The sequence below is a fragment of the Microcaecilia unicolor genome, chromosome 1, assembly GCF_901765095.1.
Source record: "Microcaecilia unicolor chromosome 1, aMicUni1.1, whole genome shotgun sequence".
Taxonomy (NCBI): Eukaryota; Metazoa; Chordata; class Amphibia; order Gymnophiona; family Siphonopidae; genus Microcaecilia; species Microcaecilia unicolor.
The window spans coordinates 479,625,661-479,638,025 of NC_044031.1; the positions used below are offsets into that span (position 1 = coordinate 479,625,661).

Sequence of the window (12,365 nt, forward strand, 5' to 3'; positions counted from 1 at the left end):
TTCAAAATTACTAAATCCAAAACCTGCCTTCTATACAGAACTATATGCTCCCAACCTAATCTTTCTCCAGAACCTAAGAAGGGAAATAAAAACTGATTTCTTACCCGCTGTACTTATTGGTACATGCAGAGAATTTAAGTGGAATTACATAAATAACCCAGCAATGTTAGTCACTCACATAACAAAACATCAACTATGTCAACGTAACCACTCATATCTCTCACGAAGATTTTTTTTTTTTAGGGATCTTCAGAATTATTAGCATACTAAAGCACAAATACTACTACTACTAATTTCTATAGTGCTACTAGACGTACGCAGCACTGTACAAATTATATACAGGTACTTCCTCTGCACTAACCATAAGGCTACTCCTCCTCATAATTTTTTTAGTGCTAGAGTAATGGTTTTGAGCAGCGTTTTTAACAACAATTTGAAGATAAGTATGCTTATGCATCTTGTTTCATCTGAAGTTTTTCATAGATGTGTTTTCATATATAGAAATTGGGACCAGTAAGGAAGGGCAACTCTAGCACTAAGAAAAGTTATTTGTGCTTTGAGTATGCCAATAATTCTGAGGATCCCTAAAAAAAAAATAATCATGAGGGATATGAGTCGTTAAGTGACATAGCTGATCTGATGTTTTGCTAGTTGAGTAACTAACGTTGCTGGGTTATTTATGTAATTTGAATGAGGAAACCCTGCTACTGAAGATTTGTCCTGTAGCTTGTGGAAAAATTAAGTGGGACATACTTTTGTCTTAATAGAAAATAAGAAGATGAACAATTTAGAATACTTTTGTTTAAAATTTCTTTAGTGGCTTTATTGCATTTCACTAGAAACAAGTGGGGAAAGCATGCCCAGCATGATCCATGGAAATATTTCCAACTGGTGTATATGTACGTGCCTGTGTCTGATCTGGTTTGTCAAATTTTGACCATATCTCTCAGAATTTGAAGAATTTGCATTGGCTTCCAGCGTACTGGCAGATCTTAAAGGTTCAAATGCTTACCAGTGTTTTAGGAAATGTTTGAAAACATGGCTTTTTAAACAACATCTGTGCCACAATAATTAGCTTTCTGTGTTATGATATTGTAATTTCTTATTTAGTTTTTATGCTCTGCTGATTATATTGTACTTCTCTGGGCCATTCCCAGTTCTCTTGTTCTGTTATCCACACTGAAATGACCAGGTATATGCGGAATACAAGCACGTTAATGTAATATATCATAGCTTTCTCAAATTCTGAACCTATATAACCTTGCAATTATTTCACCGATGTGCAGAACCCCTAACCTCAAAGCCAAGGCCCACAATATTAAAAATCTGACACCACCTTTTTAAATTTGTGTCTCGTTTGAATTTTGTGCATGCCTGATTGTTTGGTCTTTTAGGAACTCCAGCTATTTGATGAAATTCCTTCTCAATTGACAGTGAAAGTGGATTATGTGGTGAAAAGCAATAGCACAGCTAAAATATAACACTCCACACATAGCATATCACTACTGTGGAAAAGCCACATTATAAAATAGAAAAAAAACATCTAAATACACTCTGACCTAAATAGCATATTCAAACCATGCCCTCCTGAGTGATTTCCCCTGTGTCCTAATTTAAAAGTTGCTCTATCTCCTTTTCATACATTTAGCACCAGGTCCTCACTAGTTAAGGTGAAGCCCATCTCTTTGAATAGACTCCCCTTTTCGCAAAATGCTCCCCAGTTCCTAACAAATCTAAACCCCTTTTTGCTGAACCTTTATCTCCATCCATGCACTTAGACTTTAGCCAAAGTTTACCTCCAGAACTCTAGCGCATAGAATGGCTAGCATTTCTGAGAATGCTACACTGGAGGCTCTGGATTTCAATTTTTCTACCTACTAAATTTGGCTTCCAGAATCTTCCTCCTACACCTTCCTTAACAACCAACTCCTTCCCACACTCCCTAAATTTACCTAAGTTATGTATCAGGCTCACTACTTTACCATAGGACAGGCAAGATACCAAGCAATGCTCACACGCATCAGTCACCCACCTATCCACATTTCTATTAATTAATTTGGATGCTCCTCTTACTCATCTTCTTGCAAGAATAAAAAGCATAAAACACATGTGATAAAACTTTCTAACCAAGAAAAACCAAACCTTTAGCAAATACAAAAAGCAAATGGTGTAATGGAGGATATGGACTATCACTAGGTAGGGAGAGATTCAAGAGAAATGCTCCAGTTCAAAATTTCTAAGCAGCCAATAACAGAAGGCAGGGGAAGTTTGGCTTCCCATAGAATCTGAATGAGTAAAGCCAGAAGGTAAGGATCAACTATGATATAAAGCAGGGGTAGGTAATTCCAGTCCTCAAGAGTCCCAGGCAGGGCAGGTTTTCAGGATATCCACAATGAATATGCAGGAGATAGATTTGCATACCAAGGAGGCAGTGCATACAAATCTCTCTTGAATATAATTGTGGAAACCCTGGAAACCTGACCTGTCTGGAGCTTTCAAGGACTGGAGTTGCCTATCCCTTCTATAAAGGCTGGAAGCAAAGACAGAGAGAGGTCTCTGTATGGAGCTGAAGGCAGAAGGACATATCAGAAGTGAGTACCAGAGAATCACAAGCAGAAAGCAAAACGCTGTTTAATTTGAAAGAATTTTGCTACAGCCATGATTGTGGTGATTGTGGTGGGTGGTGGTGGCTTCTCGTTTGTGAACAGTCCATGAAAATAGGAAGACTGAACCAGAAGCCATGAGGAAGGATATGTAAGGGGAGCTGCTGAGCACAACTACAACTGTGCTTTAAACTGTGCTTGATGGATTACAAGGGATTTTGAACTGGAACTCCTGTTTAAGGGATTACAAGGTGTTTGGAACAAGAAATGCGCTTTAAACTTGGATGGAGGGATTACAAGCAGCATATATACAAAGCAGAAAACAAATGCTCAGAACTGTACTGCAAAACTGAAGTTAAAAATAATGATAGTAAAGAAAACTCCTCAGGCACAGGGACAGTCCCAGCACGCTCGTTCCCGTCAACAGCGTGCGCCTAAGCAGCCCCCTGCGCCTCCACAGCAAAAGCAGGGGACGGGCTTTTGACTGGATCCATGGGAACATAGCTGCCATCAAAGTAGCCGTGCCGGACAGCCTGCCGGTTGGGGGGAGGTTGACAAGTTTTTCACCAAAGGTGGCCTCTAATAACCTCCGACCAGTGGGTTCTCCAAATAGTGCAGTGCGGATACACCCTGAATTTGGTCTCCACCCCACCAAATTGTCCACCGGGAGCTCAATCCTTCAGCTCCCACCACAGGCAGGTACTTGCAGAGGAACTCTCCGCCCTTCTCAGCGCCAATGCGGTCGAGCCCGTGCCACCCGGGCAGGAAGGGCAGGGATTCTATTCCAGGTACTTCCTTGTGGAAAAGAAAACAGGGGGGATGCACCCCATCCTAGACCTGAGAGGCCTGAACAAGTATCTGGTGCGAGAAAAGTTCAGGATGCTTTCCTTGGGCACCCTTCTCCCCACGATTCAGAAAGACGATTGGCTATGTTCCCTGGAGTTAAAGGATGCTTATACTCACATCCCGATATTGCCAGCTCACACACAGTATCTGCGATTCCGTCTGGGGACACGCCACTTCCAGTACTGTGTGCTGCCCTTTGGGCTCGCCTCTGCACCACGGGTTTTCACAAAGTATCTCGTGGTGGTTGCGGCGTACCTGCGCAAGCTGGGGGTGCACGTGTTCCCGTATCTCGACGATTGGCTGGTGAAGAGCACCTCAGAGGCGGGAGCTCTTCGGTCCATGCAGTGCACTATTCAACTACTGGAGCTGCTGGGGTTTGTGATAAATTACCCGAAGTCCCATCTCCAGCCAGTCCAATCTCTCAAATTCATAGGAGCTCTGCTGAAGTCACAGACGGCTCAGGCCTATCTTCCCGAGGTGAGGGCTGAGAACCTTCTGTCTCTCGCCTGCCAGGCCAGAGCGTCCCAGCAGCTCACAGCTCGGCAGATGTTGAGACTTCTGGGCCACATGGCCTCTACAGTCCATGTGATTCCCATGGCTCGTCTTCACATGAGACCGGCTCAGTGGACCCTAGCTTCCCAGTGGTGCCAGGCCACCGGGAATCTAGAAGATGCCATCCGCCTGCCCATCAGGTGTCGCAATTTGCTGCGCTGGTGGATGATTCGGACCAATTTGACCCTGGGTCACCCGTTCCAAATTCCTCAGCCGCAAAAAGTGCTGACGACGAATACATCTCTCCTGGGGTGGGAAGCTCATGTCGATGGACTCCACACCCAAGGGGTGTGGTCCCTCCAGGAACAAGGTCTTCAGATCTATCTCCTGGAGCTCCGAGCGGTCTGGAACGCACTGAAGGCCTTCAGGGATCAGCTGTCCTCCCAGATTATTCAAATTCGGACAATCAGGTTGCAATGTATTAGATCAACAAGCAGGGGGGCACCGGATCTTGCCCTCTGTGTCAGGAGGCCGTCAGGATGTGGCGATGGGCAAGCCAGCACGGCATGCTTCTCCAAGCCACGTACCTGGCAGGCGTAAACAACAGTCTGGCCGACAGGCTGAGCAGACTCATACAACCGCACGAGTGGTTGCTCCATTCCCAGGTGGTACGCAAGATCTTCCAAGAGTGGGGCACTCCCTCGGTGGACCTTTTCGCCTCCCAGACCAATCACAAGCTGCCTCAGTTCTGTTCCAGACTACAGGCACATGGCAGACTGGCGTTGGATGCCTTTCTCCTCCATTGGGGGAACGGCCTCCTGTATGCATATCCTCCCATACCTTTGGTGGGGAAGACCTTACTGAAGCTCAAGCAAGACCGCGGCACCATGATTCTGATCGCGCCCTTTTGGCCCCATCAGATCTGGTTCCCTCTTCTTCTGGAGTTGTCCTCCGAAGAACCGTGGAGATTGGAGTGTTTTCCAACTCATTTCGCAGAACGACGGAGCGCTTCTGCACCCCAACCTTCAGTCTCTGGCTCTCACGGCCTGGATGTTGAGGGCGTAGATTTTGCTTCATTGGGTCTGTCTGAGGGAGTCTCCCGTGTCTTGCTTGCCTTACTTTTTTAAGTGGAGGAGGTTTGTCGTTTGGTGTGAGAGCAAGGCCCTAGAACCTTGTCCTGCACAGAACCTGCTTGAATACCTTCTACACTTATCAGAGTCGGGTCTCAAGACCAACTCAGTAAGGAATCACCTTAGTGCAATTAGCGCTTACCATCATCGTGTAGAGGGTAAAGCCATCTCTGGAGAGCCTTTAGTCGTTTGATTCATGAGAAGCTTGCTTTTGTCAAAGTCCCCTGTCAAGCCTCCTGCAGTGTCATGGGATCTCAACGTCGTCCTCAACCAGCTGATGAAACCTCCTTTTGAGCCACTAAATTCATGCCACCTGAAGTACTTGACCTGGAAGGTCATTTTCTTGATGGCAGTTACTTCAGCTCGCAGAGTTAGTGAGCTTCAAAGCCCTGGTAGCTCATGCTCCTTATACTAAATTTCATCATAACAGAGTAGTCCTCCGCACTCACCCTACGTTCCTGCCAAAGGTAGTGTTGGAGTTCCATCTTAACCAGTCAATTGTCTTGCCAATATTCTTTCCCAGACCGCATACCCGCCCTGCTGAACATCAGTTGCACACATTGGACTGCAAGCGAGCGTTGGCCTTCTATCTGGAGCGGACACAGCTCCACAGACAGTCCGCCCAATTGTTTGTTTCTTTCGACCCCAATAGGAAGGGGGTCACTGTCGGGAAACGCATCATCTCCAATTGGCTAGCAGATTGCATTTTCTTCACTTACGCCCAGGCTGGGCTGGCTCTTGAGGGTCATGTCACGGCTCATGGCAGCGTCAGTGGCCCACTTGAAGTCAGCCACTATTGAAGAGATTTGCAAGGCTGCGACATGGTCATCTGTCCACACATTCACATCACATTACTGCCTCCAGCAGGATACCTGACGCGACAGTCGGTTCGGGCAGTTGGTGCTGCAGAATCTGTTTGGGGTTTGAATCCAACTCCACCCTCCTGGAACCGGATTTTATTCTGTTCAGGCTGCACTCCCAGTTAGTTGTTCTTCGTAGGTCAATTTCTGTTATGTCCTTGCCGTTGCGAGGCCCAATTGACCCTGTTTGTTGTTTTGAATGAGCCTGGGAGCTAGGGATACCCTAGTCATGAGAACAAGCAGCCTGCTTGTCCTCGGAGAAAGCGAATGATACATACCTGTAGCAGGTGTTCTCCGAGGGCAGCAGGCTGACTGTTCTCACCTACCCTCCCTCCTCCCCTTTGGAGTTGCATTTTTTCCTCATTTCTTTGCTTGTCATTTAACTGAGCGGGAACAGTTGTGCACAGGCGGGAAGACAGCCGCGCATGCGCAGTGGGCATGCCCTGCATGCGGGACCTCCCGCGAGATTTTTCTTCCGGTTTGAGGGGCTGCCGTGGACATCAACCCAGTCGTGAGAACAATCAGCCTGCTGTCCTCGGAGAACACCTGCTACAGGTATGTATCATTCGCTATATTGTTAGCTGTAGAGTCTTCATCCACTTGGAGATTGTTTTATTCAGATTTGTAGTTTGACCTCCTGCAGGAGGAAAGGCAGCGAGGGATGTTGGACTGGGGGAAGGTAAAGAGGTACTGGGACGTGTGGGGGGAGGGGCTGGAAGGGAGAGGGGGGCTGTAGGGAACAGACAGTGCTGCTGGACTTGTGGGAGGAAGGGGGCTGGAGGGAAGGAAGGGAGCTACTGGATGTGGGGGGAAGAGGAGGAGGCTGGGGGGAAGGCACAGAGCAGCTGAACTTGTGGGAGGAAGAGGAGGAGGGGATCTGGATAGAAGGGAGAAAGCTGCTGGACGTGGAAAGAAGAGGAGGGGGGCTTGAGGAAAGGGAGAGAGCTGCTGGACGTGGGAGGAAAAGAGAGCTGCTGGACGTGGGAGGAAGAGAGAGCTGCTGGACGTGGGAGGAAAAGAGAGCTGCTGGACGTGGGAGGAAGAGAGAGCTGCTGGACGTGGGAGGAAGAGAGAGCTGCTGGACTTGGGAGAAAGAGAGCTGCTGGACATGGAAGGAAAAGGAGGCGGGGATCTGGATCGAAGGAAGAGAGCTGCTGGATGTGGGAGGAAGAGGAGGGTGGCTGGAGAGAATTGCTGGACTTGTGGGAGGAAGAGGAGGGGGGGCTTGAAGAAAGGGAAAGAGCTGCTGGACCTGGAAGGAAGAGGAGAATGGGATCTGGATGAAGGGAGAGAGCTGCTGGACTTGGGAGGAAGAGAGAGCTGCTAAGTCCAGCAGCTCTCTCATCCAGGGAGAAGGAGGGCTGCTGGACTTGGGAGGAAAAGGAGGAGGGGATCTGGATGGAAGGGAGAGAGCTGCTGGATGTGGGAGGAAGAGGAGGGGGGGGGGGTCTGGAGAGAAGGGAGAGCTGCTGGACTTGTGAGAGAAACAGGAGGAGGAGGACAGCTGAAACAGCACAAGGAGTGAGGAAAGGGAAACAGAGATGCCAGAAGGAAAAGGGGATCAAATAACCTACATGGGAGGGAGGGCAGGCAATCAATCAAGCAAACCAGATGCTGGAAAAGGGGGAAGGGGGAGTGAGAGGGAGAGAAGCTAGATGGGGTAGGGTCAGAGAGAACATATAATGGCATAGGGGAGGAAGAAAAGGGAGAAGCTGGACAGGGAAATATAGGGACACAGAGAAAGGGAGATACTGAACAAGGAGGAAGATAGAGGCACAGAGATGGTAGAAGATGAATAGTGGACATGGAGAGAGTACTACAGTAGTCCAAATGGGATATTACTAAGGCTGAATAAAAGTAACAAAGGATACAGCACCAAAAGAGTGCAGATTGCTTATCAGATAAAGCTGATAAAAAGCACCTGTGGTTACTCTGGCTGTAAAGAAATGAAGATTTAAATTTGCTTCAATAAAAACGTCTAACTTTTGTACCTCCCTTATCCCCGAGGGGGAATTCTATTTAAACTAGGTTGTCAGTACTGAGCAAATGTAACACCTATGAAGAAAATCTAATTTATTCATAACTTCAGGCAATTGGCACTCTCCCAGTTCCAAATAGCATGCAAATAATGATTTGAATTTTCTAAAACTTCCTTTATATTGACCCCAAACTGGCATACAGCTGGACAACATCTGGATAAATGGTGAAATTCAAACCAAACATCCTTATCAGGCTTCCCAGAGCTATCAAAAAGATATATCCACTACTATTTTTTTTGTAATGAGAGAGAGACCTAGGGAACCCCACTGTCAATAGAAAAGGAGTGAAACACAAGGGGCCCAACCTAATTATCACCAATAACTACAGCATTCTTAGCTCCTCCCACCTGGCCACACAAATCATCACCTCAAAGGCAGGTCCTAGGCACAGGATAACTTCTTTCTACATCAAAGAGATAGCTTGCTTTCCTAGTGATCCTGCACTTCAAAAATAGCACAGGAGTTGTCAGAATGAAAGTGGGATCTCTCTACTGTATCTCTGAACGTCTTCTGTCACAAACCTAAGCTCTGTCTGCCTCTGCCCCTCCAAGAAAGCCAATCTAGCCTCCAGAGACTGAACTTGTTCTTTGAGAGCTAAGAGCTCTCCAGGACTCTGTTCCTTTTATCTTGTTGCACCATGTGCCTGGAATAGACTTCCTGAGTCAGTACGCCAAGCTCCGTCTCATAACTTGTTCAGTACCCAAGTCTATTTTAATCATTCCCATCATAAGTAATTTCATAGTCTCTTATTTGCCTTGTTCTTCTGTCTTGAATAGATTGTAAGCTCTGTTGAGCAGGGACTGTCTCTTACGTGTTTAGAGTACAGTGCTGTGTATGTCTAGTAGTGATATAAAAATGGTAAGCAGTAGTAGTAGTATAACCTTCCTCCCCACAGGCAGATAATCATATATGTGATGCTTGGTACAAAACTACAGGTAGGCCTGATCTCGCTGCTACACTGCTATCTTCATATTTTCATTATTACTTATTATACAAGTTTATAAAAATGTATTCACTATTTGTTTATTCTTTGTAGAAGTGAAAATAGACTGAAGTACAAACAAAAATTCACATACCTTTCTCTTCAAAGAAATTTATGGATTTCTGGAACTTCCAGTGTTTGCTGCTGCTTGATACTTGGACTATATGAAATTCTTTCACTCCTGCTTCCATCTAAAACAGGAGGAGAGGGAAACTGTATTTCTACACTTAAGAAAAGCAGAAATCAAAGATGTATCTAATACATAAATTTAGAATAAAGCTCACCAGTAAATATTCACTTTAAACAACTGTCAATTTAATACCTTGAATGAAAAGTGAAATATTTGATACACTAGCATAGCTTTCTACAGTGATGTATAGGAGACTGCTTCTCAAACATTTATCCAATAAGACCCAATTTTTAAAAGTTACAAGATTCAAGTGATTCACATATGATGGCAACCCCACCCCCCCCCCCCCCCCGAAACACCAAACATTCGCTCATAGGGACTACCGGGTTTAGAAATATGCATTCAACCCACATCCTACCACTTGTAAAAAAATAATCCTGTGACATAAGGTACAAAATGTACCAACAACCTTTTGGTCTGCTCATCATATCTTGCTGGCATAGGTACATAAGTATTGCCATACTGGGACAGACCGAAAGCCCATCAAGCCCAGCATCCTGTTTCCAACAGTGGCCAAACAAGGTTTACCCACCTGGCAAAATCCCAACAGTACATTTTATGAGCTTATCCTAGAAATAAGCAGTGGATTTTCCCCAAGTCCATTTTAATAATGGTCTATGGACTTTTCCTTTAGGAAGCCATACAAACCTTTTTTAAACCCCGCTAAGCTAAATGTTTTTACTACATTCTCTGGCAACGAATTCCAGAGTTTAATTACATGCTGAGTGAAGAAATATTTTCTTGTATTTGCTTTAATTTTACTACTTTGTAGCTTCATTGCATAACCCTTAATCCTAGTATTTTTGGAAAGAGTAAACAAGTGATTCACGTCTACCCATTCCACGCCACTCGTTATTTTATAGACCTCTATCATATCTCCCATCAGTCGTCTTTTCTCCAAGCTGAAGAGCCCTAGCCGCTTTAGCCTTTCCTCATAGGGAAGTCGTCCCATCCTCTTTATCATTTTCGTCACCATTCTCTGTACCTTTTCTAATTCCACTATATCTTTTTTGAGATGCGGTGACCAGAATTGAACACAGTATTAAGGTGAGGTCGCACCATGGAGCAATACAAAGGCATTATAAAGTCCTCATTTTTGTTTTCCATTCCTTTCCTAATAATACCTAACATTTTACTTGCTTTCTTAGCTGCCGCAGCACACTGAGCAGAGGGTTTCAACGTATTATCAACGATGACGCTTATATCTCTTTCCCGGTCGGTGACTCCTAATGGGGAACCTTGCATTACATACCTATAAGTTCGGGTTCCTCTTTCCCACATGCATCACACTTTGCACTTGCTAAGATTAAATGTTATCTGCCATTTAGATGCCCAGTCTCCCAATCTTGTAAGGTCCTCTTGTAATTTTTCGAAATCCTCTTGTGATTTAACAACTTTGAATAACATTGTGTTGTTAGCAAATGTTAATTACCTTACTAGTTACTCCCATATCTAGATCATTTATAAATATGTTAAAAAGCAGCGGTCTGAGCACAGACCCTTGGGGAACCCCAATATCTACCTTTTCAATTGAGAATACTGACCATTTAACCCTACTCTGGGGAACCCCAATATCTACCTTCTCAATTGAGAATACTGACCATTTAACCCTATTGTTTTCTATCTTTTAACCAGTTTTTAATCCACAATAGAACACTTTCTCCTATCACATGACTCTCCAATTTCCTCTGGAGTCCTTCATGAGGTACTTTATCAAATGCATCTTGAAAATCCAGATACACAATATCGACTGGCTCACCTTTATCCATGTTTGTTCACCCCTTCAAAGAAATATAATAGATTGCTGAGGCAAGAATTCCCTTCACTAAATCATTTTGGCTTTGTCTCATTAATTCATGCTTTTGAACATGCTCTGTAATTTTGTTCTTTATAATAGTTTCTATCATTTTGCCTAGCACCGACACCAGGTTCACCGGTCGATAATTTACCAGACCTCCTCTGAATCCTTTTAAAAAAAGAAAAAAAAATCAGCGCTATATTAGCCACCCTCCAATCTTCTGGTACCATTCTTGATTTTAAACATAAATTGCATATTACTAACAATAGTTCTGCAAGTTCATTTTTCAATTCTATCAGTACTCTGGTATGAATACCATCTGGTCCAGGAGATTTGCTACTCTTCAATTTGTAAAATCGCGCCATTTCATCCTCCAGGTTTATAGAGATTTCATTCAGTTTCTCTGACTCGTCAACTTTCAATACCATTTCTGGCACCATTATCTCTCCCAAATTTTCCTCAGTGAAGACTGAAGCAAAGAATTCATTTAATCTCTCCGCTATGGCTTTGTCTTTCCTGAGTGCCCCTTTTACCCCTCAGTCATCTAGCAGTCCAACCGATTCTTTTGTCGGCTTCTTGCTCTTAATATACGTAAACAAATGTTTACTATGTGTTTTTGCCTCCAACACAATCTTTTTTTTCAAAGTCACTCTGTTTCTTTATCAGCGTTTTGCATTTGACTTGACATTCTTTACGCTGTTTCTTATTATTTTCAAAGTCTAAAGAGAATCCATGCGTGTGAACTCAATAGATCCCACAGGGCATAAAGTGAAAATAAAAATAAAAAAGGTGGGAATATGAGCCAGGCTATCCAAAAACTGGAACCAAACCAAAGTTTTGAAATAAAATGTATTTAATAATTTCCAAATAAATGATAAAACAATATCACATAAACAACGACTCGACACAATGTTGTGTTTCGGCCCATCGGCCTACATCAGGAGACTTATGACTGAGATCACCTATGAAGTGAAATCATGGGTTGACGTTATAAACAAAATCTCAGATCACAAAATACAAATCCTTTGCACAGGATTTGTATTTTGTGATCTGAGATTTTGTTTATAATGTCAACCCATGATTTCACTTCATAGGTGATCTCAGTCTTATTATTTTCAGTCAGATCCTTCTTCCATTTTCTGAAGGATTTTCTTTTAGTTCTAATAGCTTCCTTCACCTCACTTTTTAACCATGCTAGCTGTCGTTTGTTCTTCCTTCCTCCTTTTTCAATACACAAAATATATTTGGCCTGGGTTTCCAGGATGGTATTTTTGACCTTCGCAGCTGCTCCTCAAGTTTTTTTTTTTTCACTGTTCTTCTCATTTTATCAGTCTTCTTTTTTAAAGTTAAATGCTAATGTATAGGATTTCCTGTGTGTACTTACTCCAAAGCCAATATCAAATCTGATCATATTATGATCACTGT

General features: G+C 44.0%; 1 protein-coding gene across 2 annotated transcripts in view; it reads right to left on the bottom strand.

The window, feature by feature from the left end:
- Positions 1-12,365, bottom strand: part of TRAPPC8 (trafficking protein particle complex 8) — a 378,205-nt gene that overhangs the window by 59,985 nt on the left and 305,855 nt on the right. For both annotated transcript variants that reach the window (XM_030213866.1, XM_030213855.1), the window contains one exon: positions 9,047-9,143. In XM_030213866.1, coding sequence (XP_030069726.1) covers positions 9,047-9,143 — 97 coding nt within the window. The remainder of the gene's footprint in view (positions 1-9,046; positions 9,144-12,365) is intronic.